General features: G+C 33.7%; 5 protein-coding genes and 1 non-coding gene across 9 annotated transcripts; all 6 read right to left on the bottom strand.

Annotated features, from left to right (window-relative positions):
- Nucleotides 1-2343: 2343 nt before the first annotated feature.
- LOC11420457 (protein DOUBLE-STRAND BREAK FORMATION) lies at nucleotides 2344-5170 on the bottom strand. Of its 2 annotated transcripts, XM_039831313.1 has the most exons (6): nucleotides 5083-5170; nucleotides 4804-5011; nucleotides 4565-4708; nucleotides 4200-4347; nucleotides 3130-3328; nucleotides 2344-2624 (listed from the first exon to the last, which is right to left on the bottom strand). In XM_039831313.1, exons 1-6 carry the CDS (start codon nucleotides 5139-5141, stop codon nucleotides 2621-2623), a joined length of 762 nt encoding a protein of 253 aa, XP_039687247.1. In that variant the 5' UTR covers nucleotides 5142-5170; the 3' UTR covers nucleotides 2344-2620. The 2 variants fall into 2 exon arrangements, with proteins under 2 accessions (XP_039687247.1, XP_024636021.1); XM_024780253.2 differs by lacking the exon at nucleotides 2344-2624 and having other exon boundaries at nucleotides 2651-3328.
- Nucleotides 5171-6085: 915 nt separating this feature from the next.
- Nucleotides 6086-9470, bottom strand: LOC112420195 (uncharacterized). Its single transcript, XM_024778892.1, has 4 exons — nucleotides 9425-9470; nucleotides 8549-9302; nucleotides 7265-7438; nucleotides 6086-7115 (listed from the first exon to the last, which is right to left on the bottom strand). The coding sequence occupies exons 1-4, from the start codon at nucleotides 9468-9470 to the stop codon at nucleotides 6086-6088; spliced, it is 2004 nt and encodes a 667-aa protein (XP_024634660.1).
- A 2609-nt stretch (nucleotides 9471-12079) lies between these two features.
- Nucleotides 12080-14299, bottom strand: LOC112420194 (uncharacterized). Its single transcript, XM_024778891.1, has one exon. The coding sequence runs from the start codon at nucleotides 14297-14299 to the stop codon at nucleotides 12080-12082; it is 2220 nt and encodes a 739-aa protein (XP_024634659.1).
- A 1860-nt stretch (nucleotides 14300-16159) lies between these two features.
- Nucleotides 16160-19415, bottom strand: LOC11426118 (protein DOUBLE-STRAND BREAK FORMATION). Its single transcript, XM_024779184.2, has 6 exons — nucleotides 18522-19415; nucleotides 18243-18450; nucleotides 18000-18143; nucleotides 17668-17815; nucleotides 16762-16960; nucleotides 16160-16429 (listed from the first exon to the last, which is right to left on the bottom strand). Exons 1-6 carry the CDS (start codon nucleotides 18578-18580, stop codon nucleotides 16426-16428), a joined length of 762 nt encoding a protein of 253 aa, XP_024634952.1. The 5' UTR covers nucleotides 18581-19415; the 3' UTR covers nucleotides 16160-16425.
- Nucleotides 19416-19857: 442 nt separating this feature from the next.
- Nucleotides 19858-20018, bottom strand: LOC112420593 (U1 spliceosomal RNA). Its single transcript, XR_003010766.1, has one exon. It is a non-coding gene; the product is annotated as a U1 spliceosomal RNA (small nuclear RNA).
- A 3053-nt stretch (nucleotides 20019-23071) lies between these two features.
- Nucleotides 23072-26917, bottom strand: LOC11409261 (transcription initiation factor TFIID subunit 15b). Of its 3 annotated transcripts, XR_003010415.2 has the most exons (7): nucleotides 26546-26913; nucleotides 26348-26450; nucleotides 25140-25827; nucleotides 24332-24482; nucleotides 24162-24243; nucleotides 23552-23740; nucleotides 23072-23439 (listed from the first exon to the last, which is right to left on the bottom strand). XR_003010415.2 is itself a non-coding variant. In XM_003599284.4 (6 exons), the coding sequence occupies exons 1-6, from the start codon at nucleotides 26844-26846 to the stop codon at nucleotides 23644-23646; spliced, it is 1422 nt and encodes a 473-aa protein (XP_003599332.1). In that variant the 5' UTR covers nucleotides 26847-26913; the 3' UTR covers nucleotides 23072-23643. The 3 variants fall into 3 exon arrangements, 2 of the variants coding, with proteins under 2 accessions (XP_003599332.1, XP_024635178.1); XM_003599284.4 differs by having other exon boundaries at nucleotides 23072-23740; XM_024779410.2 differs by lacking the exons at nucleotides 23072-23439; nucleotides 23552-23740; nucleotides 24162-24243; nucleotides 24332-24482 and adding an exon at nucleotides 24567-24749 and having other exon boundaries at nucleotides 26546-26917.
- Nucleotides 26918-27325: the final 408 nt, after the last annotated feature.

Raw genomic sequence — 27325 nt, 5'->3', positions numbered from 1 at the left:
TTCGGATTACGTTTGCCATGATTGTGTAATTCAATACTAATGATATGATGAATCTTATGCCTTAGTATTTTTCCATCTTGTTACTATGATTTATGCTTCTTTATATTGTTTTTTTTTTTTTTTTTTACATCTTTTATATTGTTTAATTGTGTATGAATCGTTATAAGGAGTTATTATCTTTTTAATAAGTTGATTAGTTGAAAGGTACTTTTACAATAACAAATTTACACACTCATTGAGCAATATGGTAAGGAAAGGTTGGACTTATCATAACTCAATCACATAACAAACAGAAGAATACGCAACTTTTCAACACAAAAATTTCTTTATTTATTTTCTTAGAACACTTCTAACATTTTCATTTTTTTAACAGTTGGGTTCGTAAATTTGGGTTACCAAGGAATAGTGAAAAAACAAACATCTCTCAGTGAGGAAGATTCGATTAATGCATTAATTGCTTCGGACTCCATAGAGAAAAACATGCCAAGCATTCAGAACAATTAATGAATGGCCAGTCCCATGCATCGATGATGAGGAAGATTCCATTTTTGAGATTAGTGTGGTCTTCTAAATCTAGAGTGGCAGTGAACATGGGAGGGTCTCTAACTCAAACTGTTCGAGGCTTGACTATCACTAGCAATTCAGTGAAAATTAGTAGGCTCTTTTTTTTGGACAATATGATGTTTGGTAGGACATTTATAAGAAAAAAAACTATTTTTTAGCTACATTGAATAAGAGGTATCTCGACAACAATTTCACTCAAGTGAATTTAGTAGGCTCTTATTTTGGACGGTATGATCTTTGGTAGGACATAATTCCTCTGATTATTATTATTATTATTATAAGTAAAAAAATAATGTTTAGATTCATTTAAATAAGTGATTTTTTTTAAAACAAATATGTTTATGAGAACTACAAATATTGACGCTTCATAGTTTCTCCCATCTTAAATACAAGTAAAAAGTCAAATACATTTGATTTAAAAATTCAAATACATGCGATTTAAATTTAGTCAAATAGGGTATAATGTCTGATAGGACATTTATTTATGAAGACATATGTTTATATTTAAGATCAAGGGAGTATCTCTTTTCGAACATAACACTTCATGTTTTGTTCAGAATACTCACTTCGGTCATTATTATAAAGAAAAAAAATTATTTTTAAATTTATTAAATAAATGATTTATCTGATCTATAAAGAAAAATCATTAGTATAATTGATAATGCAGAAATTTTACAGTTAAACTTTAATATCATAAATTAATGCAAAGAATCTTAACCCTTGTTTAATAAGACCAAGTTTTCAGCTTATAATGAATTACATTAGTTTATATAAATTCATATAATCAAAATAGACATATTTATAACAGTTAAGTTTCAATCTTACGATAAATCATCCATTTATATCAAAAAAAAAATGTCATAAACTATTGACCACCTTGATTTTAACTTGGGTGGACAATTTAGATGAGTTAATTTAGTTTCTTGAAAAAAAAATTGTTAAAAAAATAATTAAATCTGCAGTTTTTTATTTTTGAATGAAAAGATTTTTCAATTTGTGTATATAGCCAATTATCCAAAAGAACCCTGCGAACGCATGAGTATTTTAACTATTTTAACCAATTATCCAACATTGATAATAGCACTAAAACATTTCAATGTTATATATTGACTTATTGCAGGTGTTAAAAGTTAAGCACACCGACTTGTTCTGAATAGCTTAATCTCTACATGTTATTTTGACCACATATATATTTATACTATATACTTCTTCAAAAAAAATAGATTTATACAATATATGTATGCCTAAATACTTTTTTTTTAGGAATACCTTTTTTCTAGGGGATGTCTAAATCCTATACTTTGACCATTATCAACTATAGTTGTGAAGAGCATGTGAAGTAACAACAAAAGTCATTCTGAATAAATAGTCTGTTTGTTTATTAAATATGCAAAACATTGTTATAATAGTCTCTGATTGATGCAAAGACTTTTTTAAATGTCTTTCCTTGGTGAGCCATATCCTTGAATTTGTCTTTCTTTAATTTAGATTTCAAATGTATTTTTTCGTTAATCAATGTTGCTCCTGAAATTACACAACAAAAGACGTACATTTTTCTAATTTGGATACATTTGGTGATTGCACATATAACGATGAAAAACAACTATTTTCTGGCTTGTACAATTTTAAACATCCAAAACCTCAAGCTCAATGTGAATTGTGCATTGCTCGGATACACATATCTTAAGACTTGATATTAAGAAAGAGGTCATGTTATTAAAAGAACTACTGGAGAAAAAAAAAATCAAAGAACTTGCTTAATAACGAAGATTAATTTATCAACTGATTCAAAGTTCTTTTCTATAACACCGCTGATTGCTTATACACCCCTTGGTCATATATATAGTTTAATAATGCCTAAGCTGGATACTATTAAGTGATCAAAGCACTGGGACTAAACCACCTATTTACATGGAAGATGAGTCCACATAGTTTTCACTAGCAAAGCAGAAGTGAGTTGTCAGAATCTGGATATCTATGAAATTAATAACCAATCAACAAAGTACAAGTGCAGATGAATTACAAACCTTGGAGGCTGAAATCTGCACTATTGGCTTCAACTGATCACGAAAACAGAAGAAAAAAAATGTTAGTCTTGATAATAGAAACTCAGGTTTGCAATTTCTGTCCACAAACGTTAATATCACATCCACCCTTACCCAAAATATACTGATACAGGGCCGGACCAACATTGTATGAGGCTGGCAAATTTAAATATGAGACCTTTTTATTACAAAAGCGGTCTAAGGCAATTGTCTTGGTGACCTTACCCTTGGGCCGGTCATGTGTTGATATGTAGTTAGAAGGACCAGAGTTACCTTCTGATCATTCCAACTCTTACCTTCTAAACCAACCCATTCACTTTATAACCCCACCGAATCAGCTTTACAAATATTATATGATGTAAAGTGCAATCAACTTGTTCTTTTAACAGTGAAAAGTGTAAACACCAAATACAGATCAAGGTTTATCACTCAAATGAAAAGACAGGCAGAAATTTGACATTTCACATGATCAGACAATGAAATAGAACATCATAAAGTCACTGTCAGAAATTGATTTGACCTCAAATTTGGATGTCGAACTTGCATTTCACTATTGACCTGCAGAAGGTTTTGTCTTTCGTATAACTTTCGCATATTCTGTCTCTTGATTCCATTTCTGAAGGAAGTGCTTGCTAGACATCGTTTTTCTTTGTAGGGTAAGTCCAACTTTTGCCGCTCTCTTGTTTTCCTATCTAGGTACTCTGTTGCTTGCACCTGAACTGATATAAAGAAACATCATTTGTAGTGACGCGGTGAATATTTACAATGCACAATTCAATTATCGAAAGAATATGAAAACAACCTTAAAGGTAAAATATAAATGTCCATAAAATTAACCCTTGAGGAGGAAAATATGACAATTATTACAATATGTTCCCATAATACCCAACCAAAGTTTATTATTCATATAACATGGCCTTTCACACGCACTCATACAGAGTTATAGAGCAGTAAATAACATCCGAGGAATGGAAAATGATATGTCAAGAAAAAGATTAATAGAACAGAAACAGCAAAAGAACAAGGAGATAGAGAGAAAGAACCAATAATGTAACTAACAAGGCTTTCCAGCATATTAACCTTCAATAAATGGAAACACTCTTATGACAGCTATGAGTATTGTCCAAGATAGAAGCTATAAACACATTACTATGACATGGCAAAATTTAAGAAAAGCTGCTTTCAAGGTCAAGCCAGGAGGACACTCTTGTCTAACCAAATACAACACCATAATAAAAGCATAAAGGACACACAAACTTCCACAGAATTTTGGCACACCATGTTGAAACCTATTAAGTTCCGACACAAGCACAGACACATGACACCACACTAACACGTTGACAACAGTAGTAATTTGGAAAAATAAAATAATTCAATGTAACCACATGTGTTTGTGTTGTGTTGTGTCGTGTCGGTGTCCGACACTAAAATGTGTCAGTGATAATAGGTTGCAACAAAAATCTTTAGATCAAATCATGAATTAAAAATTGTTCTCCTCAAATTTTGAAAAACATACTCAAAATGATTTGCACATACAATAAACAGAACAAAAACAGCATGAATGTTCAATGCAAACCAATGAAGATATACCAGAACGTGAAGTAATTGATGTCAGTGCAAAATTCCTGAGCCTAGTAATCTCGCTGATAGCATTAGCCTTCAAATTTTCAGGAATCGCGTCTCTTCCAAGCTTTTGAACATTGTTATTTCCAATGCACCTCAATGCATTTTCACATGCCTATTCACCAAACAATAATTACTAATTATGCATTCAAACACAAAACAAACTCAAAATTCAAACTAAAAGTGACGAAACTACATAATTTCACATCACAATTTTATATTATCATTGATAATTGATTCAAAATAAGTAGGTTTCAGAAAAAATTAATTTCAGATAAGCTAAATCGTGAATTACACATTATCACAAACACGAGGAATGCGTAATTCGTTACCTTTACTGAAACTTCATGAAAACCGTTCTTCACAGCGTCTTCCACAAAATTTAACCATTCTAATGGCGAAACTTGAAGCAATTGAATAGTTGCAGATTTGAGTTCTCGCATAACTAACGCCTCGTATCTTAAAGCTAAACAGCTCTTCAAAATTGGAATTCGGAAAAACAAAAGCAGAAAAATGAATTAGGATATTGAAATGTTTCGATGTCTATTGAAGAATGTGAAATTAGAAGTACCTCTAGATCTCCGACGAGAGCGAAAGCGCGGACGAAGAAATCGAGAACGAGAAGCTTATCGTGAATTGTTTCTGCGGTGATGGAATGAATGATAGATAGTGATTCGGATTTGAGGAGTTGCGTCAAACTGGATCGAATTTCGACTAACGATTTCACGTCTTTGGAGATCAAAAGCGAATCTAGAAATCGGAGCGTGGAATCGCCGAAACTGCGATGAAATCAAAATGTTAGAGAGAGAGAGAGAGAAAGAAAGAGAGAAAGATGAGAGAGAGGAGCAACCTTCTGGTTTGGATGAGGTAGCGAAAGAGAGAGAGTTGTTGTTCTACAGAGTCTGACATTTTTGGAGGGAGAGAGAGATAGAATTCGAATTTGGAGGGTAACTTGAGAATGAGAACTTTTAAATTTTGAACTGTTTGAGTTTAAATACAAGACAAGACAAGATAATCATGGTAAAATCTAAATCAATTAATAATGTGGATATTGTTAAACCAAATAATTCATTGTTCAAACTTAAACCTCACAATTACATGTGTTTAATTAGTATTTAAAGTATTTTTTAAAATGATTGATAAAACGATATTTATGATAACAATTAATGATTTTATTTCTACCTTCATGTGAACTTTATTCATTCCAATTTTTCTAGGAACAAAACAACATTTCCAAGAAACTTATATCTCCGAGAATAAAATTTTAAGAATTTGAAACAAACATAAGAATATATCTTTCCTGCTATCATTCTCAAGAATTTCCAAATATGACTTGAAACAAACGTTCCCTAAGTGATGGACATGACATCAATCATAGGATATAATATATGAAAAATGTTAACTTCTGCATTAAGAATGTCTACAATGGAGCCCTTCTTCTAAAGTGCATCATGCTAAATAGATACCCTTATAATATCAATAATTTAGGTTCCTATAGAGATGGATGATTATATAAGCTCTCTCTATCTTATTTATGTATGGGTCACACATGCACAATTAATTGTAAAAAAAAAAAATTATTCAATTGCTATATAGTTTTGTTATTAAAAAATAAATTAAAGAATGAATGTAAATGCTCTTTCTAATCGATAAATATTGAAATTGAATTTTCAATCAAAGGCTTTTTTTATTACTACAACTAAGAGTTCATCACCATTTATGGAGAATATGAAAAGCGCGTCACTGTCATGATGTTAGGACTTAAGCCACCACATCAAGCACTTTCATTTACCCGATGTGGGACTCCTAACACATGAGTTTCATGAAGAGAATTCAAAAACAAATATAAAGTTTTAAGATGATGGTGGTTGTTGATTCCTTAGAACACTAGTGAGAAGTTGCCTCAACTCTTCATCTCTTTTCTCCCTCAAATCCATTAAACGTAACATCTCTTCTTGTTGTCTTGCTAGACGTGCCATTTCCTCTTGATTCTTCAAGCTATGCTCTTTCAATAAAATCACAACTTCATCATCTCTTTCTTTTCTTTCTTCAACAATTTCTTTAGCTCCTTCAGCCATATCAGAATGTTGCACAACAGTTACTTTGTTTTTGAAAGCATAGCTATGACTTTCACCTTGAGTCTCAGATAAAAAGGCTCTGTCATTAGACTTCCATGCTTCTTTTCTTCCATTTGCATCTTCAAAATCATCCTCTAAGGCCCCTAGGGAAAGTTCAACATTCTCTTCTAAAATTGGCCTTATCAGTGGTAATATCTTTTCAAAATCTTCATAATCTGCTAAAGAGGCTGAAGAACATTGGTTAATTAAATGCTTAGATTTCACACAATCATGAGCAGAATTTTCAGCAGGAACATCAGCACAAAATTTTCCATAAATATGAGTGTCAACAAGATTGGGAGGAAATCCAGGTGGAACACTAAAATCGACACCACTTTTGCTAGCTTTCCCTACATGAGCTCTAGGTTTCCTTGAACTCACACTTCTCTTCCGTTTCACAATGTTCTTAACAAAATCTCCATGACCCAATACCAGTTGCTTCCACCACTTTGCATAACGCATGATGACATCTGCCTCAAACAACCTTGGTGGAAAATACAAATTTTTATAAGAAATAGGCCTGCAGTAGTTTTCCCAAGCAATGTATTTAGTCTCATTGAACCTAGCCACATAACTTGGAACATCTTGGTCAATTCCAAATTGCATAGCAACTCTATGTGGAAGATATTGCTCAATAGACTCAAATCCAACTAGCTCAGCAACTCTCAAGCATATAACAAATGAGAGCATGTTTGTATCCAAATCCTTCTTAAATGGTACCCAAATTTCATTATTTGGATAAAACATTCCACACTTGTTAGGATATCTAACATATGGACGCCAAAGAAAATCATCAATTGCTGAGTCTAATGCCAACCTCACATTGTAAATTATAAGGGCATAACCTTATGCCACCTCAACAATGAATGGTCTTCACTATTGATCAACTTGGGTTGTGGTTGCAAATTTGTGAACCTCTCCCACACCCAAATTTGAACCAAGTAAAAGGGTGATCGTAGATTAACTTCCAAAGGAAATCTATCACCACCAACATAATATTTTGACAAACCAACAATTGTTTTCTTAAACAAAGTCAAGTCCTTATATATACTAGCTAAAACAGCTGGTGCCAAAGCAATAGGATTTCCTCTAGCAAGATGAACAGCAATAGAAAACAAAGAACTTTTCACTAATTCTATATGAGGAAAAACAAAAATTGACAACCAAGCTGCAAGGAATGCATCATGTTCAATTTCACTACCTTAGTCAATGAAAATATCCATTCATGTTGGTGTGTTAGCCACACCTCCGTGTTTGCTATTAAGTTGTTTTCTTGCAATGTTGAGCTTCTTCATAGTATATTTCTAATGCTTGTTCATTCATCATGGGTATAACACTCAACTTTCAAAACAAAAATGGTTACTTTGCTTAATTTGGAAAGGCTACGTTGTTGGCCACAAAAATTGTACTACAGTGTATACGAAGGGAGAATGAATGGTGAATGTGTGAAAACCCCAATGTATCCTTTGTTGCTAGTAATTCTCACATTAAACAAGGTGCCATTTGAATTAAGTTTAGGGGCAATTTTGTGTTTTTCCTTCTTTGGTATTCTTGTCCGTTCTTCTCTTGCCTGGCGTGTGTGTGTGATGGCAAGTACAAGCTGTGATGATATTCTTATTCTTATTGGTGTCATGACAATAATAAAATTGAGTAAATAGTCACTTGGGTCCCTGACTTTGCATCTCGCTGTCACTTTAGTCCCTGACTTAGGATAAAATACAAAATAGTCCATGAATGTGTATCTCTGTTATCAGTTTAGTCCTTACTGTTAAAAATTCTGTTAATCGATGATGTCAATCATACGGACTAAATTGAAAGTAAAAAAATAATATTCATCATCTTCATCTCTAAATCTATCTATCTTCGTTGTTCTTTTGGGTTTAAAGATGAAAAACCATGTAAGTTAATCATCAAAAACAAGTCGCAGCACATAACCAATTTGCCAAGACAACCGAATCACTAAAGCACAACAGTAAAACCACTGCAGAGACCATCTTTCTACCCATTCTTGGCTTTTTTGTTTCTGTTAACATGTATAAATTAATCATATGTCATTGTGTATCTATAGACTCAAATCCAACTAGCTCAGAAACTCTTTAGCATTTAACAAATGAGAGCATTTGTATATCCACCAAATCTTTCTTAAATGGTACCAAAGTTCCGTCATTTGGATAAAACACTTCACACTTATCTGCATACCGAACATAAGGACGCCAAATAAAATCATTGATAGCTGAATCTAATGCCAACCTCACATTGTCAACTTGAACCAAGTAAAAGGGTGATTGTAGTACATTAACCTCCAACAACAAGGAAAATTTATCAGGACATTTTTTCAAATCAACAAGTGTTTTCTTAAACAAATTTTTTTTACTTTGCCGAAGTTTCTTTCTTGCAAGTTTCAACTTGTTTTCCATGTCTCTCATCTCCGGATCATCAAGTTGGGTAAAAACAGGATAACCAAAGAGAGAGTAGCCCCCCAAAACAATGACATCCTCCAAAGTGATTGTTGCCTCACCAAAAGGAAAAACAAAGCAATTTGTCTCACTACACCATTTCTCAGAAATCCCATAAACCAAGTCTTGATTTTTCATTACGCGGCTCTTAGTACTCATTATAGGTTCAAAGATGCCGGCTTTTTTCCACACTGATTCATACTTGGGCTTAAGTTGATCAACCCACTTAACCCATTTCGTGTGTGGGTAACGCCACCAGTTGAAACGGATTTTCAAAGGCCATTCCTTTGGTTTAAAAACAGAACAAGAAGAAGATGACTGATTAACGTTAACCTCCTGAATGGAGTTTGCAATCGGTTTAAGAAAATGCACATTTCTGAAAGTTGGTTCGGTATGGGCAGTGGTGAAAGCATGAAACTTTCCTTCATTTCCATGATGGTATCTTCGGATTGTTCTTGATGATTCATGGTTATGAAGAAGAAGAAAAAAGCTATGATCTTTAATGAGAATGTGATAGATGAATTTGAATATTGAAACTTAACTAACAAGTAACAAGTAGCAAATTTTATTTTTATTTTAAGAGTGTTGTGCTTCATTGGACCATTGCAGTGTAACAAACTTTGCAGGTAAGGTACGTAGCGGCAGTGTGGCACAAAAATTGGCATAGTGGACATAGAATGTGAATGGATAGAAACCCCAAATTTCCCTTTACTACATTTGTACTTTTTTTAATAACTTCCAGATTTTAAGAATAGGTGATTTAACAACAAATATATTATATTGTGATTAATTAGACACAATTAATTAATAATGGAAAAGAAGCATGAGTATGGAATGGGATAGACATAATTAGAACATAATTTTTTTTTGGAAGGGAATTAGAACATAATTGATATGCTCTAAATCTACACAGAATGGACATGAAGTAGAAAAGGCTACTTCTTATATTACTCCCTTCGATCAGTAAGAAATGACTCATTTAAGTTTTTCATAAAGATTAAAACAAGTGTACAAATGAAAAAGAGAAGGAAAAAAATGAAAGAGAGAGAAAAATGTTTTTACTAAAATATCTTTATTAAGTCTTCTAAAAATTTTCAATAAAGTTTTTTTTTTTAGAATTGAATAAAGTTTTAGATCTTGTTAAATTCAAATTTGTTTAATTATTTTTAAACTTTTAATTTTTTGAGTGGTTTTTTTAAGACATGTTTAGAATTGAATAAAGTTTGAAAAATTCATATTTACTTCATTTCATTTCATGTTAGAAAAATTTTCTGTCACTTATGTTTTTGTCCTTTTACTTTATTTTCGGTTTTGATTTTAAGCCGATGTAAGATGAATTACAAGAGGTTGCAATATGGATTATCGGCTTCAACTGAATCACTGCAGCTACACCTTATCATATCAATTTAATTTCATGGTCTCCTTTTGATTTAAATATATAAATCTTTATAAAATGTCATCCTTTCTGCTTAAGTATCTACTAAATTTTTGTTTAATATTTGGTCTTTTACATCTTCGTCGTTCAAAGTTTTAGTCGTCAAATTTGTTGGCAGAACAATCGAAATAGCTCTAGTTGAAAGTGATTTTCATCGACATTCTAAACGCAAGTTAAATTAGCAACATTAGAACATAAGCTACTCACACCATGATAAAACAATAGTATTCTAATCCAACTCTAAACATATTGAAGCATGCTTGTCACTTTTCTAAGAGAAATATAATCGCACTCTTCACTACACTTTAGTTGCTGCATTACCAGAAAAGTTGTTAAGTCCTGTAATGTATTAACTTTCATACAGTGCAGGTATAAAAGATAGACTTCAGGTATAAAAGCTGCTACACATAAGTCCCTGATCTTGTAGTGAAGAGAGCAATAGACAAAATCAGAAACAATAGAACGATAATTTCCCGAAAGTAATTGAAATTCACATAATGATAGATCTTACAATGCAATTTTAGTATAGTGCAGGTATCCAAAATTAGTTACAATGCACTGCACACTTCAGGGACTTAACAGCTGCCAGACATTACACTTTCAGAGTAAACAATAATTGAATCATTTCTTGCATTTACATCTTTCTACAATAAGATTAAAAGATATAAATATCTAAATGACCCAAGACCTGAAATCCTTGATCAAAAAATTCATACAAAGACATTTACCCTCTTCTGCTATGTTATTTCAACTATTTTATCCTCACACTCAGTGTTTTGTGTCAAGGTCATGTTGGGAGAATCACATTTACCTAATGCATCTAGCACCCTTGGCAAATAGGCTTTAAAAATGGTGTTTCTAGTACCATTGGCAAGCAACAGTATAACATCAATAAAGGCTTAACCTACATGAACTTCTATTTGATCAACAATAAATGCTTTTTCATCTGATGTAAAACAATATTTAAACCAGAAATTAAACCATGATTAACATAAGAAATTGATAAGAGATTACGAAAACAACAAATAAGGAGGTTAGTTGAATTACATATTCTTGTAACAAGTTTGAAATTGGAATGAGAATGATGCTAGCAAAATAGTTTTCATGAAAAGGGAAACAAAAACTAAACACATTAGAACCTGCCACACCAGTGATACGGAAGAATCATATATCACCTTTCATTCTCAACAAAGCAAATGCAAAATATGCTCCTAAAACTATTTTAGTCAACAGAAAAAAGTGATACTCCAGATTATGCTCTTCATATAACAAAATCGATATCGTCATTGGCTTCAATATTGCCATGATCTGCATAACAGACTCTAGTTCAGTCCCTTCACGTTTAGTCGCCACTAATAATTATTATCAATGAAAGCTATTATGTATCACAGGTTATACAAGAATAAAGACACTATTATATGAAACAGCAGAAATCATGAGAAAAATGAAAGATGATGCAGAAACAAATCTACAGCAGAGGATCTAGATCCATTCTAATTTTTGTCAAGCAGATTTAAGATTTGCGAATTTGTGTTTTGGCTGTAAAAGAGAAATAAAAGCTACATTAAATTACTCATGAAAAAATTAAGGAAGAGTTATGCTTCACTTCAGATAGGAAGCTCAAGTGTTGATAATATATACATAGCAAAATGTGCTAGTCATGCCAATGCTACTTATAGATAAATAATAACACAGGCATATCAGTTGATAAAAATATATATCATAACTCATTAAAACTAATACTACTTTCTCCTTCCTTTGTTATCAACAAATGGACAGTATGAAAAGAGCACTACTGTCATGAGTTTCAGGAGGAGAATTCAAAAACAAATTAAAGTTTTAAGAAAAAGATGATGGTGGTTGTTGATTCTTTAGAACACTAGTGAGGAGTTGCCTCAACTCTTCATCCCTCTTCTCCTTCAAATCTATTAACTGAAACATCTTTTCTTGTTGTCTTGCCAGGCGCCTGAGTTCCTCTTGGTTCTTCAAGTATAGCTCTTTTAACAAAACCACAACTTCATGATCACTTTCTTTCCTTCCTTTTTCTTCAACCGCTTCTTTAGCTTGTGCTTGAGCTGAAGGATCTTGCTGTACAGCAGTTACATTGTTGGATGAAGGGACCTTTTTTCTGATAAAAAAGTTCTTGCTTTCACCTTGAGTCTCAGATAAACAGACTCTGTCATTAGACATCCTTGCTTGTTTGCTCCCATTTGCATCTTCAGAATCATCCTCCAAACTTTCTATTGAAAGTTCAATGTTATCTACTGAAACTGGCCTTTTCAGTGGTAATATCTTTTCATAATATGCTGAAGAGGCTGAACAACTTTGGTCCAATAAATGCTTAGATTCATGGATTTTGCCACCACACTTGTACTCTGCCAACATTGGCTTACAATCCTCAACATCAGCATCAATATTTTCATCAGCTTTCAAACAATTATGAACAGCATTTTCATAAGGAACATCGGCATAAAAATCAGCAACCTTCCTAGTTTTAGTTTTGGAACCATTATAACAAAATTTTCCAAAAATAAGAGTGTCAACAAGATTGGGAGGAAAACCAGGGGGAACACCAACATCATTACCACTTATGTTATCTTTTCCTACACAAACTCTATGTTTCCTTGAACTTGCACTTCGTTTCTTCTGCACAATTTTCATAACAAAATCATCACGACCCAATACTGATTGTTTCCACCACCTTGCATAACGGGTAGTAACATCTGCCTCAAAAAATCTCGATGGGAAATACAAACTCCTATCAGATATGCGTCTACAGTAGTTTTTCCAAGCAATGTCTTTAGTCTCATTGAATCGAGGCACATCACTCGGAACATCTTGATCCATTCCAAATTGCATAGCAACTCTATGTGGCAGATACTGTTCTATAGAGTCGAATCCAACAAGCTCAGAAACTCTCAAGCATATAACAAATGAGAGCATTTGTTCATCAACCAAATCTTTCTTAAATGGTACCGAAATTTCATCATTTGGATAAAACAATTCACACTTATCAGCATATCTAACATAAGGACGCCAAAGAAAATCATCAACAGCCGAATCTAGTGCCCACTTAACACTGTCAATTTTCAAGATCTTAACCTTATGCCACCTAAACAACAAAGGGTCTCCTTGGTTGATCAAATTGGGTTGTGGTTGTAAATTTTTGAACCTTTCCCACACCCAAATTTGAACCAAGTAAAAGGGTGATTGAAGAGTAACTTCCAAAGGATATCTATCACCACCATCAGAAATTTTTTTCAAATCAACAAGTGTTTTCTTAAACAAACTTAAATCCTTATATAAGCTAGCTAAAACAGCCGGTGCCAAAGCAATTGGATTCCCTCTAGCAAGATGAACAGCAATAGGAAACAAACAACTTTTCACCAAATTTAGATGAGGAAAAACATAAACTGACAACCAAGTAGAAAGGAATGCTTCATGTTCAATTTCACTACCTTTATCCATGAAACTATCGATCCATAATGGTGTTCTAGCCTTACCGTGTTTACAAAGTTGCTCTCTTGCAAGGATGAGTTTCTTTTCCACCTCTCTCATTTCTTGGTCTTCAAGTGAAATGAAAACAGGATCCCCAATAATAGGATAACCCCCCAAAACCATGATATCCTCCAAAGTAATAGTTGCTTCACCAAAGGCAATCACAAAGGTATTTGTCTCACAACACCATTTCTCAACTACCCCATATAGCAAGTCATGATTTTTATGTATGCGGCACCTTGTGCCCATTATTGCTTCAAAGATGCCAACTTTCTTCCACACTGTTTCATATTTGAGTTTAAGTTGATCAACCCATCTAACCCATTTGGCGCGTGGGCGACGCCAACCAGTGAAGTTGATTTTCAAAGGCCACTCCTTTGGTTCAAAAACAGAAGACGGTGATGATTGTTTAAACTCAAAAGCTGGTTCATGAATGGTGTTTGCAATTGGTTTCAGAAAATGGGCGATTCTGAGAGTTGGTGCACTGTCACCAGCTGGTGAAATCATATGATCTTCCTTCACCTCCATAATAGTATCTTCCAATGTTTGTTCATTCATCATGGGTATCACACTCAGCTTTAAAAAAAAAAAATGGTTACTTTCTTTGCAAAGGCTACGTTGTTGGCAACAAAATTTGTAGTACAACAGTAGCATGTTAAGGGGAAAATTCACTAGAGCATCCTTTTTTACAGGAAGGGAGAATGAACGGGGGAATGTGTGAAAACCCAGATGTATCCTTTGCTTCTAGTAATTTTCAAAACAAACAATGTGCCATTTTAATTAAGTTTAGGGGCAATTTTGTGTTTTTCCTTGCTTGTTATTCTTGTCCTTTTTCGTGGTGTGTGTGTGTAATGGCATTCCCCTTTTTTCGGTACAAGCTGTGATAGTGACATTTTTTTTTGACAGAAAATACTTGTTGGTGTGATAGTGACATTCTTATTGGTGTGATGAAAATGAAATGAAACTAATAAAAAAAAAATTGGTTACAGAAACTAATAAAATTTAGTACTTAAATATACGCTCATTAATTAAATTTACCAATAAATTAGTTACATTTTTAAAAAAATATATATTTCGTTCATCAACTTAAACTCAAATATGAGAAGCTTGGAAGAAATATCTCACAAATGATAAACTTTGACTCGGTTGTTATTTTAGTCCAAACAATCATTCACAAATAGAATTTGAATTTGTTTCCATTTAGACAGACACAAATTGTTTTTCAAATAATTGACATTTGTAACTGGCACCCACAAATATTTGTTTACCCTCACAGATATTTATTTATTTTTAATCCAGTTACATTTGTAAAAAATTAGACCATCACAAACATGTCATCGTGAGCTTAACTCAGTTGGTATGAAAATATGTTTGGTTCGAGGTTCAAACCCCGACCACCATAAAAAAAGACCATCACAAACATTAATTGATTTTTTTATTCATGCTCGGAAGAATTGGGCCGTCACAAAGTTGAATTAGATTTATAATTTATTTTATTTTCATTAGCCAATTAATTCAATTTCCAATTTGAAATATAACCAACTATCCAAAGGAACCATGTATGTATCTAACTAGTTTAATAAAATAAAAAAATGGTTTCCAATATTAGTACTAAAAATTCAATGTTTGACCTATCGTAGGTGTTAGGAGAAGTCAAGAACAAGTTTTGTTCTTGATAGCATGATCTCAGAGTGAAAAGAAATGAATATTAAAACATCAAGTGATAGCTTGACCTCTACATGCTATTTTGATCTATCTATATTTATACTATATGTTTAGGGGAGTATTATTTGAACAACTATTTGGATGACAATTTATGGGATAATCATAATTTACAAAGAAAAAGTAGATATTTGCATGAAAACCAAAGCAATAGAGAAATAAAGTAAAAATTATTGTAAATATGAGAGAAAAAGTTGTCGCAAAAGTTATCATAAAATAGGTGTTCAAATATCATTTCTCTATGTCTAAATAGTAAATTTTGACCATTATCTACTATAGATATGAAATAACAATATTCCCTTCAAAAATGAAGTAACAATATTCATTTTGAGGAAACAGTCATTTTGGTTATTGAATAAGCAAAACATTGTTATAATAGTCTCTTATTGATACAAAAACATTTTTAAATATGGCTTTCATTGGTGAGCCATGTCCTTGAAGTGCCTTTTTTTTTAGTTTGGATTTCAACGGTGTTTTTTGGTTAATCAATTTCTATCCTGAAATTACAACAAAGACCCTAGATTATATTTTCCTAATTTGGAAACATTTAATTGCTAGAATGACAACATCTTACACATTTAACGATTAAAATGACCATTCTCTGGTTTGTGTTATTTTAAACATCCAAAAACTAAAGCTCAAAGTGAATTGTAGCATTACTCAGATACACATCTCAAGACTTGTTATTACAAGGTATTGTTATCAAAAGAACTTCTGGTAAAAAAATAAATCAAAAGAACGTGCATAATAGTAGTATTATACAATTGTTAGGCGATCACTTCGGTTGAAAGAAACCTACTATTAACATGGAGCAATGTGGATGAGTCCACAGAGTTTTTACTAGCCAAAGAGAGGAGAATATGGTCGGAGTCTAGATACCGTATGAAACTAATAATCAATCAAAAAGTGCAAGTGAATATGAATTACAAACCTTGGAGGTTGAAATCTGCACTGGACTAGTGGCTTCAACTGATAAAAAAACAAACAAAAAATATATTAGTTTTAAATGCAACTCATATTTGCAATTTTTGTCCACAAACGATAAAATCACAGATTTTGTTATCATTAAATTATATTTTTGGTCCTTAAAGTTGTTTTTAAGTTTTACTCTAGTCTGATAAAAAAACAAATACACTTTAGTCCTTTAAAAAAAAAATTGTTTCAATTAAATCCCTTACATCACAAACATTATACACTTTAGTCTCATAATGTAAATACAGGCTAAAATTTGAAACTATGCTTAAACAATGAAATAGATCACCAAAAAGAAGCCACTGACTAGTGACAGTAACTGATTTTACCTCAAATTCGGATGCTGTCCTTGCATTTCAGAATTAGCACGCAGAAGGGTTTGTCGTTTATATAACTTTCGCATATTCTGTCTCTTAATTCCATTTCTGAATGAAGTGCTTGCTAGACATCGTTTTTCTTTGTAGGGTAAGTCCAACTTTTGCTGCTCTCTTGTTTTCCTCTCTAGGTACTCTGTTGCTTGCACTTGAACTGATGTATCAAAACATCATTTGTAGTTAAGCAATGAATATTTATAAAGCACAAACCCAATTCTTGATAGAAAATGAAAGTCAACCTTAAAGATAAAATGTAAATGTCCATAAAGTTAGTCACTAAGGAGGAAAATATGACAATTAGTACAATATCTCCGCATAATACCCAAAAAAAAAAAATATTATTCACACTATATGGCCTTTCACAGGCACACATAAAGAGTTAAAGATAGAAGCTATAAACAGATTACAATTACATAGCATAATCTAAGAAAAGATGCTTTGAAGGTCAAGCCAGGGATTTCTGGTCTAACCAAATACAACACCATAATAAAAGCAAAAAGGACACACTCCCATTGAATTTTGACACCTTGTTGCAACCTACGAAACACGAATATAGACACGGACACAGGACACTGACACGTCGATACTGGTAATAATTTAAGAAAATAGAATAATTGAATGTAACCACATTTATTGGTGCCGTGTCGCTATCAGACACCGGACAAACCTTCAATCTGAAGTGTCGGTGCTACATAGATTCCAAGTAAATCTTAGATCAAATCATGAATTAGAAACTATTCTCTTCAAATTTCGAATAGCATATTGTGAAAATGATGTGTACGTGATGTAGTTAAACTTAAACATGCTTGCCAGTGCAATAAACAGCATTTGAATGTTCAATGCAAACGAATGAAGATATACCAGAACGTGAAGTAATCGATGCCAGTGAAAAGTTCCTGAGCCTAGTAATCTCACTGATAGTATTAGCCTTCAAATTATCAGAAATCACGTCTCTTCCAAGCTTTTGAACATCGCTGTTTCCAATGCACCTCAATGCATTTTCACATGCCTATTCACCAAACAGTAATTGCTAATTAAGCATCCAAACACAAGAAATTCAAATTTCAAACTAAAAGTGACGAAAACTACAGAATTTTATTCAAAACTAATAAGTCCATTTCAGAAAATGCATTAACTAAGCTAAATCTCGAATTGCACATTATCACAAACACAATACACGCATATTTCGTTACCTTTACTGCAACTGCATGAAAACCGTTCTTCACAGCGTCTTCCACAAAATTTAACCATTCTAATGGCGAAACATGTAGCAATTGAATAGTAGCAGACTTGAGTTCTCGCACAACTAAAGCCTCGTATCTCAATGCCAAACAACTCTTCAAAATTGAAATTAAAAAACGCAAAAGGAAAAAACGAATTAGCATATTATTACACAAGCATTTGTTATAGAATTGAATCATTAGAGAGAGAGGTACCTCTAGATCTCCAACAATAGCGAAAGCGCAGACGAAGAAATCGAGAACGATGAGCTTATTGTGGACGGATTCTGCAGTGATGGATTGAATGATGGAAAGAGATTCAGATTTGAGGAGTTGATTCAAGCTGGATCGAATTTCAACTAACGATTTCACGTCTTTGGAAACCAAGAGCGAATCTAGAAATCGGAGCGTGGAATCGCCGAAACTGCGATGAAATCAAAATGTTAGAGAGAGAGAGAGAGAAAGAAAGAGAGAAAGATGAGAGAGAGGAGCAACCTTCTGGTTTGGATGAGGTAGCGAAAGAGAGAGAGTTGTTGTTCTACAGAGTCTGACATTTTTTGAGAGAGAGAGATAGAATTCGAATTTGGAGGGTAACTTGAGAGAGAGAGAGAGAGAGAGAGAGAGAGAGAGAGAGAGAGAGAGAGAGAGAGAGAGAGAGAGAATTGGATTTTGGCGGGTAAGAAGAAGGTAACGTTCTTGAGAGTGACACCTTTGAAATTTTGAACTTCGGTTTAAATACTGAGATGAGATGAGATAAGCATTAAACAACTCTGTTTTTTCTTTTTTTAAGACAACTCTTTTTTTAAACTCACCTTTTTTATTTTTTTGTGGTGGTCCCTACCAAACGAGTTAAGTTCACGAGGACACTCACTTTTTTATTTGATCAAAGTTATATGATTTCTACAATTTAAAAATAGGTCTCACATAAAGTGATGCGACCCACATGAGTTTCAACCTTAGATCTTAAGGAACAGACTCAAAGAAAATAATGAAATTGGTTGTTGTATGCCTATTCCCCAATTAGTAATTACTAATTGCATATGTTGCATAGGTACGGATACTTCCTGGTACGATACGGGTACCGATACGAGAATATAACAATTTTAGAAAAAAGTAAGGTATGGGTACATTAATAAAATCATAAGTTTTGTTACAGAATATAATACGAAATAGTTAAATTCTTCGATTCATAAAAAAAAAAATCAAAAAAATTTAGAGTTGGTTACAACAACAAAAAAACTCAAACGCACAAATAACATTATATTGCCATATTAATGAGCAAAAATGGAATACCATGAGTATCGTACGCATACCCGGTACAAGTACTCATGCTTCAGAGCTAATGGCTACTCTCTCCGTCCTAAAATATAAGCAAAAAAATCTCATATTCTTTGTCTCAAAATATAAGCAAAAAACACCAACTTTTATGCTATTATTATGTTTTTTCAAACAAATCATCTTTTTCAAGGTAAAATTAAATGCAAATTGCATTCAATTTGTTCTCCTTTTTATTTTCTCCATAATTTTTAACCAATGAGAATTATTTTTGCATCTTTCCATGAAACTTATTCCAAGGAGAACACAAAAAATTATATCTCAAATCACTAAGTGTTAGTTTTCTTAATAAGTGTGAATTAGTGTTTTTTGCTTATAAATTAGGACGGAGGGAGTATTTCGAAAAACTAGGGGATAAATTTGTCCAGTGCGTACAAATTTAAGGATGAAAAAGCCTATTCACTTGAAGAAAATGAGATGCCCATATAAGAATGAGAAATTGATGATGTTTAAAAATTAAGACAAATTCAATCAAACAAAATTTAAACTAGAAATAGAAGGGGCCGCGCGAACGCAGGCCCCCACTGCAACAAATTATGATGTAGGTTCCACCACTTGGGTAGACCTTAGACTAGCACCCCTCCTAAGTGCAATGGAGGTCACTTGTCTAGGCCATGGGCCTTCTTGATCACCCATCGACCCCATCCAGGTAAGTAAGTAACAATGTATCAGACACTTCTATTTTATATCTCATACTCCAAACTACTTTGTCCAATCTAACCGATGTGGGACTCGCCAAAAGAAGTCCCTTTGAAGTTTGGACTTTGGAAGTTACTACTACAGGTGTTTGTGAACATTCTTGCTAAAAAGTGGATCACTCTAGCTATATTGTAATGGCTACTGATATAGTTAACAAGAATCTTTATCAAGAACAGCTTCCATTTTGTAAATTAGGAGGAATTTATATCCAAGATTCAATGCTGGAGTTGTGTACTTTAAACTACCAATCCTGAATCACCAAGGATATTAAACTCTTGCAACCTTGTCTATGATCAATTTTGGGATTCAACATATTAGATATTCTTCCATCAAGTGTTTATTTTATGCAGGTAAGGCACCCAAAAAATTACTTATAAATCCACTTGTTATGCATTTATTTGTGAATAAATACTACCAAGTACAAAATTGTAAGCATGCAGGGCAACAAGAATTTTTGTTGAACTGGTTATTTCTGAAACCTTCATTAGTCTGAGATGATAGAACTGGTGTTGCTGTGACAGAGTCCATGATTAGAGTTATGATACAAATTTAGACTCATTATGTAGCTGATTGTTGTTGACACTGTAGTTTGAAGTTGTTTTATTTCCCCTTTTCAAATGGTTCAATCTATTTTATACACAAAATGTCTTAACAAGTCTTCTAAATTTTCACTTTCAAACTTTCTATATGTACAAGAATGAAAATTTTCTATCAATTATTAGTTAGGACTAAAAGAAATTAGTTTGATATGAATTTAAGGAACAAAGTTACTTTTACAAAAACCACAAGAAGTTTACACCTGAGGATAATTTGAACCATTTGGTAAACTAAAAAAAAACTTAATTGATGTAGTTGGTTATTATTTTATGAACTGATCAGAAGTTCATTTTGTAACTGCACTTTATGGATTCAACAGATCAACTATTCTTTCATCGAGTGTTGTAAGGTGCGAAAACATATTATAACCCTTTTATTGTTCATTTGTTTGTGGATAAATACTTATAACCCCTTTATTGTTCAATTTCGTAAGTGATGAGCAATTTTCTTTATGAAGATGGATGAATTTAGCCAATGACATTCAACTCTATCCTCAAAAGGTCATAGTTTTCCAATGGAGTGTAACTCGTCTACCGAAACATTTGGTATAAACTAGCCGGTTAACTCTTAGGAGAGTTTACGCCCATTTGAGTCCCACGAAGCTCAAGAGATTATAGTATCCTCAGTTGCATGCACAGAACAAAAAACCCAACCGGTTAGAAGATTTCTATAGAAGAGTGGATTTACAGCAGGAAAAATGGGGTTGCAAGTTCTGCAAAAGTTTTTCACAAATCTTAAGGCCAAAATTGTTTGTTTGTTTATTGTTCATTCGCTGCTATACGAGAAAGGTACTGAGAGTTGGTAGAGGCCTAAAACAACTATGCGTTAATTTGAAACCTTTTTTTTCCAACATAACGCTAATTCTTTTAGAAAAACGTTTATGTTTAGTTCAAAGTTAAAAATGTTTCATATACGTGAGAAATGTGGAAGTTAAAATGTATCTGATCTGACCAGCGATATCAACATACATAAGCTCAACGATGGTTAGCTAAATTATCATATTATAAATTGTAATCAACAAAATTTGTTCATAACATTATTTACTAATAACAAGTCACTTTACTAAGATCAAATGAAACGATCATGTAGGAGTTTCTTCAATAACAGCAATGAACAAGCCTCCAACGAAAAGTTACGACATTTGGTGATTCAAGTAACTGGCACCTCGTTATAATCTAATATGATAAAAAGTATATTTACTGTATACAATGTTGAAGAAAAACCAAACATTGCAGCAAACAGACGACGCATGAACTATTCTGGCAAAGAAAAAGAAGGCAATAAAACATACTACAGCCCCCACTAAAAATCTAGCTCATTAAAAATACCAGGTAGACTTTAAACGTCCAGTCTATGATTTCTTCATTTCTATAGCTCAAAAAAAAAAAAAAAAAAAAAAAAAACGGGGGAAAACACATAGAAAGATAACAATAACAAGTTAGCCACTCCTCAATCAATTTCTGCTTGTAGTTGATGTCAAGTGTACAGCCTGAGGAGAAATGCGAGGAAGAAAACATCAAAAGGGGTTGTACGATGCCAAGACACAACACTTTAATTGCAAATGCAGCAGGGGAAAGCAACAACGCCAATTGATGGGCCCAGGGACAAGGACTCGGGGTATAAGAATTAACATAAGCTATTAAATGAAAGAAGATATTCTAATTTTTTTTTTTTTTTTTTTAAAGCCAAACTAAATCACTGAAAGATCTTATAAATTATGTTTTTTTTTAAGGAAAATTATTAGCTATAATGCTTAAAACTACAAATGGATGTTACCCAATGCAAGGAGCCAGTATAATAATAGTAATTATAATTTATATCAAGGCAAATTTGGAGTTGCAAATTTAAAAAAAAAAAAAAAATAGGAAAGTGAAACAAATATCAACTGATGGAAATTAGTAAGCATGGCATAAAGCCAGAAAGGTGTTAAAATATCAGTGTTTCTTCCACATAAACAAGATATTACATGCAACGATGCTCTCACATCAGTAGGTTAATTTTAGAAAGAAGGCATACTAATTTATATAGTTATATAATAAAATGAGACACAAAGCTATATTGCTTGCCAATGCATTTCACTTCTACTTCCACGTTCCCAAAAAGATCCAACTATATCAATTGAAATTTGAAAGCCTAGACAATTAAATCTCTCAAAAACATAATAAAACACAAACAATTTCGTCCCTTAATTTACTCCAAAAAAACAAAGTTTTACTACTTGCAAAAATCAGCTACAAAACATATATGTTTTTTGCATACAACAAGCAACTTAACTTATCAAATTTTATTTATTATCATAAAAATATGCAAGTCTTCATTAGAGGTCCGTTGTGCACGTTCCCTGCTTAACAGCCAATTAGAGTTATCAAAACTAGTCAACAGTGACGAAGTAACTTAGCAGGCAATAAAAGACGTAAGAAAATTACAACGTCTTGCTTTTAAAACAGTATATAACTTGTAATGAACGATTGTGAATGATTTTGAAGACAAATACAGACAGAATCACTAACATCCTGGTAAAACAAATTGCACTTGAAACACACTAAATGGAATTAATTGATCCATCAAAATATTACTGATATACAGTATTCTATTCATTAATTCATTCACTGGCTTGTACCAGATGCCACATGGGACGGGCCAGGGATGTAAAGCATTTATCCACATGATGACACTTGGTTTAATTTCAAGCAAGTATAAAGCATGTTTTCATGAAAACAGCACTCACCTGAAATAATCAACCTACCTTAGCAGCAATTATTTGGAGACTATCCACATGCCTCTATAAAAACATTCATATAATCAAATTAATCCCTGATTAAAATCAAAACCCACCAGCTAACAACAAAAAACAGGAGCGAAGAGGTCTTGCTCAAGTTAAGTGAACAACCTACCTCTTAGCATCCAGTTCAAGAAACCAGCCAACTGAAATAATAAATCCCTTAGACCACATTTCACAGTACATAAAACGTTCAATGACAAAGCTCTAGTATGGGCGTGAGCGATTCCCCCCATAATGATCCCGCCTATCAGGACCAGAATTGTCTCTGCGCCTATCTCCACCATAGCCACCCCTATTGCCCCTATAAAACAAAGAAAAACAATTAGTTTTGAACTTCAAAAAAGGGTTAGAATTTTCATTTTCACATAAGAGAACACTCAAACGTATAACATGGTCAGTTGATGTATTATGTCATCAGTGTAATAAAATAATTATATGCCAAATAAATGTAAAGTATACAAATCCAAATTGAAAAAAACCTAAATTTGAAAATCATTTATCCTTTACGTTAATGTTATGATGATTAGAAGATGGATGAGCTCAACGCTCCACTTACTACATTTATGCTTAAAAAAATGAAAAATAAAATAAAAGATATGGATAGAGATTGAATGAGTGAACACTTTTGAGTTATTATGACAATAACCCATGTTTTCGATCCAAATCTACAACGTTAGCATATCATTCATCTCCAACAGATAGATCCAGTGTGTAATGCATACCCATGGTTATTTGCTGGAGGAGCCCTTGGTGCAGATTTCTCTGCCATTGCAACACCGATTTTGTAACCCCTCAAATCATAATCTGAAAATGCAGAATCGTGATTAGTTCAACTTTGTATGAGAAATAATATCAATGTATATAGCAAGAAAAAAGCAGTTACAAGAAGTACCGTTGTAAAAACCACCAGCAGAGTGAGCTGCAGAGGGATCTTCGTAAGCAAGGCATGCATCACCCTTGTTTTTTCCATTTTCATCAGTGTAAATTTTAATGTTGTAAGGCCATTGATCTTTATAACCCCTCTTCTGCTTTATTCTTCCAACCTAGGCAGTTAAAACACATGTAACAGAACGTCTAGAATGGTGAGGCAGCTGATACTTCCCAAAGAGAACGAAAAAATAAACCTGCTACCCATTTTTGCTTTTATTCTTCTAACTTAGGCAGTTAAAACACATGTAACAAAATGTCTAGAATGTTGAGGCCTTTTTTTTGGTGTGTGTGGGGGGGAGATAGAATGTTGAGGCCTCTAATTCTTCGCAAAGAGAATCAAAAAATAAACCTATTACCCCTTTCTGCTTTATTCTTCCAACCTAGGCAGTTAAAACATGTGTAAAAAACGTCTAGAATGTTCAGGCCTATTTATTTTTTGGTGATAGAATGTTGAGGCCTCTAATACTTCTCAAAGAGAATTAAAAAAAATAAACCTATTTCCCCTTTTCTACTTTATTCTTCCAACATAGGAAGTTAAAACAAATGTAACAAAATGTCTAGTATGTTGAAGCCTCGTATGAAAATATAAACCTATTAGCACAAGTACAACAGGATTATATTTCTTACACAAAGCACAATTCAATATGTATTATGTATCAGACTGAGAACTTGAATTTACTCTGAAATTGGCACTTTCATATAAAATATCCATTCGTGATAAAAATATTGCGACAAATAAAAAGTGCAAAGTCAACAGATCAGAACATTACTTGTCCAATGCCTCCAAAAAGTTGCTGCAATTCATCAACAGTCACATCGGGTGGTAAATTTGAGATATAGATTCTAGAGTTGTCACATGTATCTCCACAATTCTCATCGCACTGCTTCACCGGAGCCGCTGGAGCTGGCTCAGCAGGAGCTCCACCAAATCCACCACGATTACCACTGTCATATCCAGCTTGAGGCACAGCCCTGCCACCACTCCGTGCATCACCTCCACCATAACCACCCGTGTTACCCCCATATGAAGGAGGATATGAATTAGGTCCACCGGTATAACTTGTAGGTGGAGGAACGGCATCTGTTCCATAATTTGCATTCCCACCATAGGTAGGTGGATAGTTTCCACCAGCACCACCATAAGACTGAGCAGCAGCAACAGGAGGTGCTTGACCATAGCCACCATCTTCTCTGCCTTGATTCCCGCCATACGAGCCACCCCTATTGCTCCCTCCACTTCTTCCATCATTGTTATTACCCCTTCCACCATTATAATCACTAGTTCTACCTCCATAGTTCTCAGACCTACCTCCTCGGTTACTGTCATATCCTCCACCACTTCCTCCTCTATTATACCCACCGCCGCCGCCGCCGCCACCGCGGTCATTACCACTGGTAGGACATGGGGTACCACATTTGTTACATTCACTCCTTCTAGCGAAGTTATTGTTCCCACAACTATATAAATAACAATATTGAATCAGATAAGAAACGTAAGAATCAAATCAACAGCAATAAAGTTAAGTGAAAAAATAAATCATTAATTTAGTCCCTAAACTATCACTCTCTCCGATTTAGCACCTAAACTATGTAAACATAATAAGTATTTCCTAAACTTTGTGAACTTCGTCAATTTATTCCCTAAAGTACATAAAATCCATCAAGTTAGTCTCTAAACTATGTAAATATAATAAGTTTTCCCTAAGCTATATGAAACCCATCAATTTAATCCTTAAACTATGTAAATATAATAAGTTGTCCCTAAACTATATAAAATTCGTTAATATAGTCTCTAAATGTACATTAAAATCCGTCCTTTTTGCCCCTAATATCTTAAGTGCAGGAACTAAACTGATGGGCTTTACATAATTTAGGACTACTAATTATATTTACATAGTTTGGAGACTAAATTGATTGTTCATTTTAATAAAAAATACTAGTGAAAATCATAAATTTTTGGCAGAAAAAAATCAAATACCTTTCGTTAGGGCAACGCCAATCTCCATCTCTGCCACTTCCACCACGGCCACCACCTCCACCTCGGCCACCGCGATCTCCACCTTGAAAACCGCCACCGCCACCTGTTTAAGTTCACATCAATCCACAGAAATTAAAGACACGATAAGATTGAAAATTAACTAAAAAAGAAAACAAATTACAGATCAAAATAACAAACCTCGACCTCCATATCCTCCACCACCACCACCACCTCCTCTACCGCCACCACCTCTTCCACCATATCCTCCGCCATCGTTTCCACCATATCCACTCCTTCCACCGTAACCTCCACCATCGTTACCTCCATATCCTCTACCACCACCGTTTCCGCTTCCTTTCGCTGCGTAACCACCACCGCTTTCATTCCCAGCATATCCACCAGCATAGCCACCACCTCCTCCGCCTCCGTAACCACCACTAGCACCATAGGAAGGTGGCGCAGAGCCACCTCCGGCATCGTGACCGTACCCTCCAGACATGATTCGATCTAGGGTTCGCTACTACCACAAGAGAGAAACTGAGATTTTTTTGTGTAGTGAAGCTTCTGAAATATTATTGTAGAATGTAACTGTGAAATATTGGGCCTTTCCGTTTTAACAAAGGAAGAAACTTTTTGCACCCTTGTTATTTCTATTACACCCTCCTAAATTATTATTCTACACTTTGTATTTTTGTTTCTTGACTTACACTTTGTATTTAGGCTAAACGGCACTTTTCACCCCCTAAGTTTCTAAATGTTGCGATTTTGACCCCCTATTAAAAAAATGGCAAAAATGACCCCATCTTTAGGGAAATATGCTCTTTTGACCCCTAACATAAGAGAAATATGTTTTTTGACCCCTTATCTTTACAAAAAGTTGCGATTATGGCCCCTTTTTTGGGGCACGTGGCACCTTCTCGGCAATTTTTGGACGAAAGGGGCCAAAGTCGCATTTTTTTTAATAGGGGGTCAAAATCG

Source organism: Medicago truncatula, chromosome 3 (genome assembly GCF_003473485.1).
Source record: "Medicago truncatula cultivar Jemalong A17 chromosome 3, MtrunA17r5.0-ANR, whole genome shotgun sequence".
NCBI classification, from domain to species: domain Eukaryota; kingdom Viridiplantae; phylum Streptophyta; class Magnoliopsida; order Fabales; family Fabaceae; genus Medicago; species Medicago truncatula.
Note: the sequence above shows the minus strand (reverse complement) of the source record. Positions and strands in the feature narration are given on the sequence as shown.

Bases quoted from the DNA above. Each gene is read 5' to 3' on its own strand.
- LOC112420194 (XM_024778891.1), bottom strand. From the start codon at position 14,299: ATGATGAATGAACAAACATTGGAAGATACTATTATGGAGGTGAAGGAA.
- LOC11426118 (XM_024779184.2), bottom strand. From the start codon at position 18,580: ATGTCAGACTCTGTAGAACAACAACTCTCTCTCTTTCGCTACCTCATC. The intron at 18,144-18,242 runs GTACCTCTCTCT...TCAATTTTGAAG, and splicing joins CTATTGTTGGAGATCTAGAG to AGTTGTTTGGCATTGAGATA. The intron at 17,816-17,999 runs GTAACGAAATAT...TTTGGTGAATAG, and splicing joins TTCATGCAGTTGCAGTAAAG to GCATGTGAAAATGCATTGAG.
- LOC112420195 (XM_024778892.1), bottom strand. From the start codon at position 9,470: ATGCCAATTTTTGTGCCACACTGCCGCTACGTACCTTACCTGCAAA. The intron at 9,303-9,424 runs GTTTGTTACACT...TTCTCATTAAAG, and splicing joins CTACGTACCTTACCTGCAAA to ATCATAGCTTTTTTCTTCTT. The intron at 7,116-7,264 runs GTTCACAAATTT...TCCATATGTTAG, and splicing joins CAAATTTGGGTGTGGGAGAG to ATATCCTAACAAGTGTGGAA.
- LOC11409261 (XM_003599284.4), bottom strand. From the start codon at position 26,846: ATGTCTGGAGGGTACGGTCACGATGCCGGAGGTGGCTCTGCGCCACCT. The intron at 26,451-26,545 runs GTTTGTTATTTT...GAACTTAAACAG, and splicing joins TGGAGGATATGGAGGTCGAG to GTGGCGGTGGCGGTTTTCAA. The intron at 24,244-24,331 runs GTACTTCTTGTA...CTGCATTTTCAG, and splicing joins TGCTGGTGGTTTTTACAACG to ATTATGATTTGAGGGGTTAC.
- LOC11420457 (XM_024780253.2), bottom strand. From the start codon at position 5,141: ATGTCAGACTCTGTAGAACAACAACTCTCTCTCTTTCGCTACCTCATC. The intron at 4,709-4,803 runs GTACTTCTAATT...CCAATTTTGAAG, and splicing joins CTCTCGTCGGAGATCTAGAG to AGCTGTTTAGCTTTAAGATA. The intron at 3,329-4,199 runs GTATATCTTCAT...TCTTTATATCAG, and splicing joins ATCAATTACTTCACGTTCTG to TTCAGGTGCAAGCAACAGAG.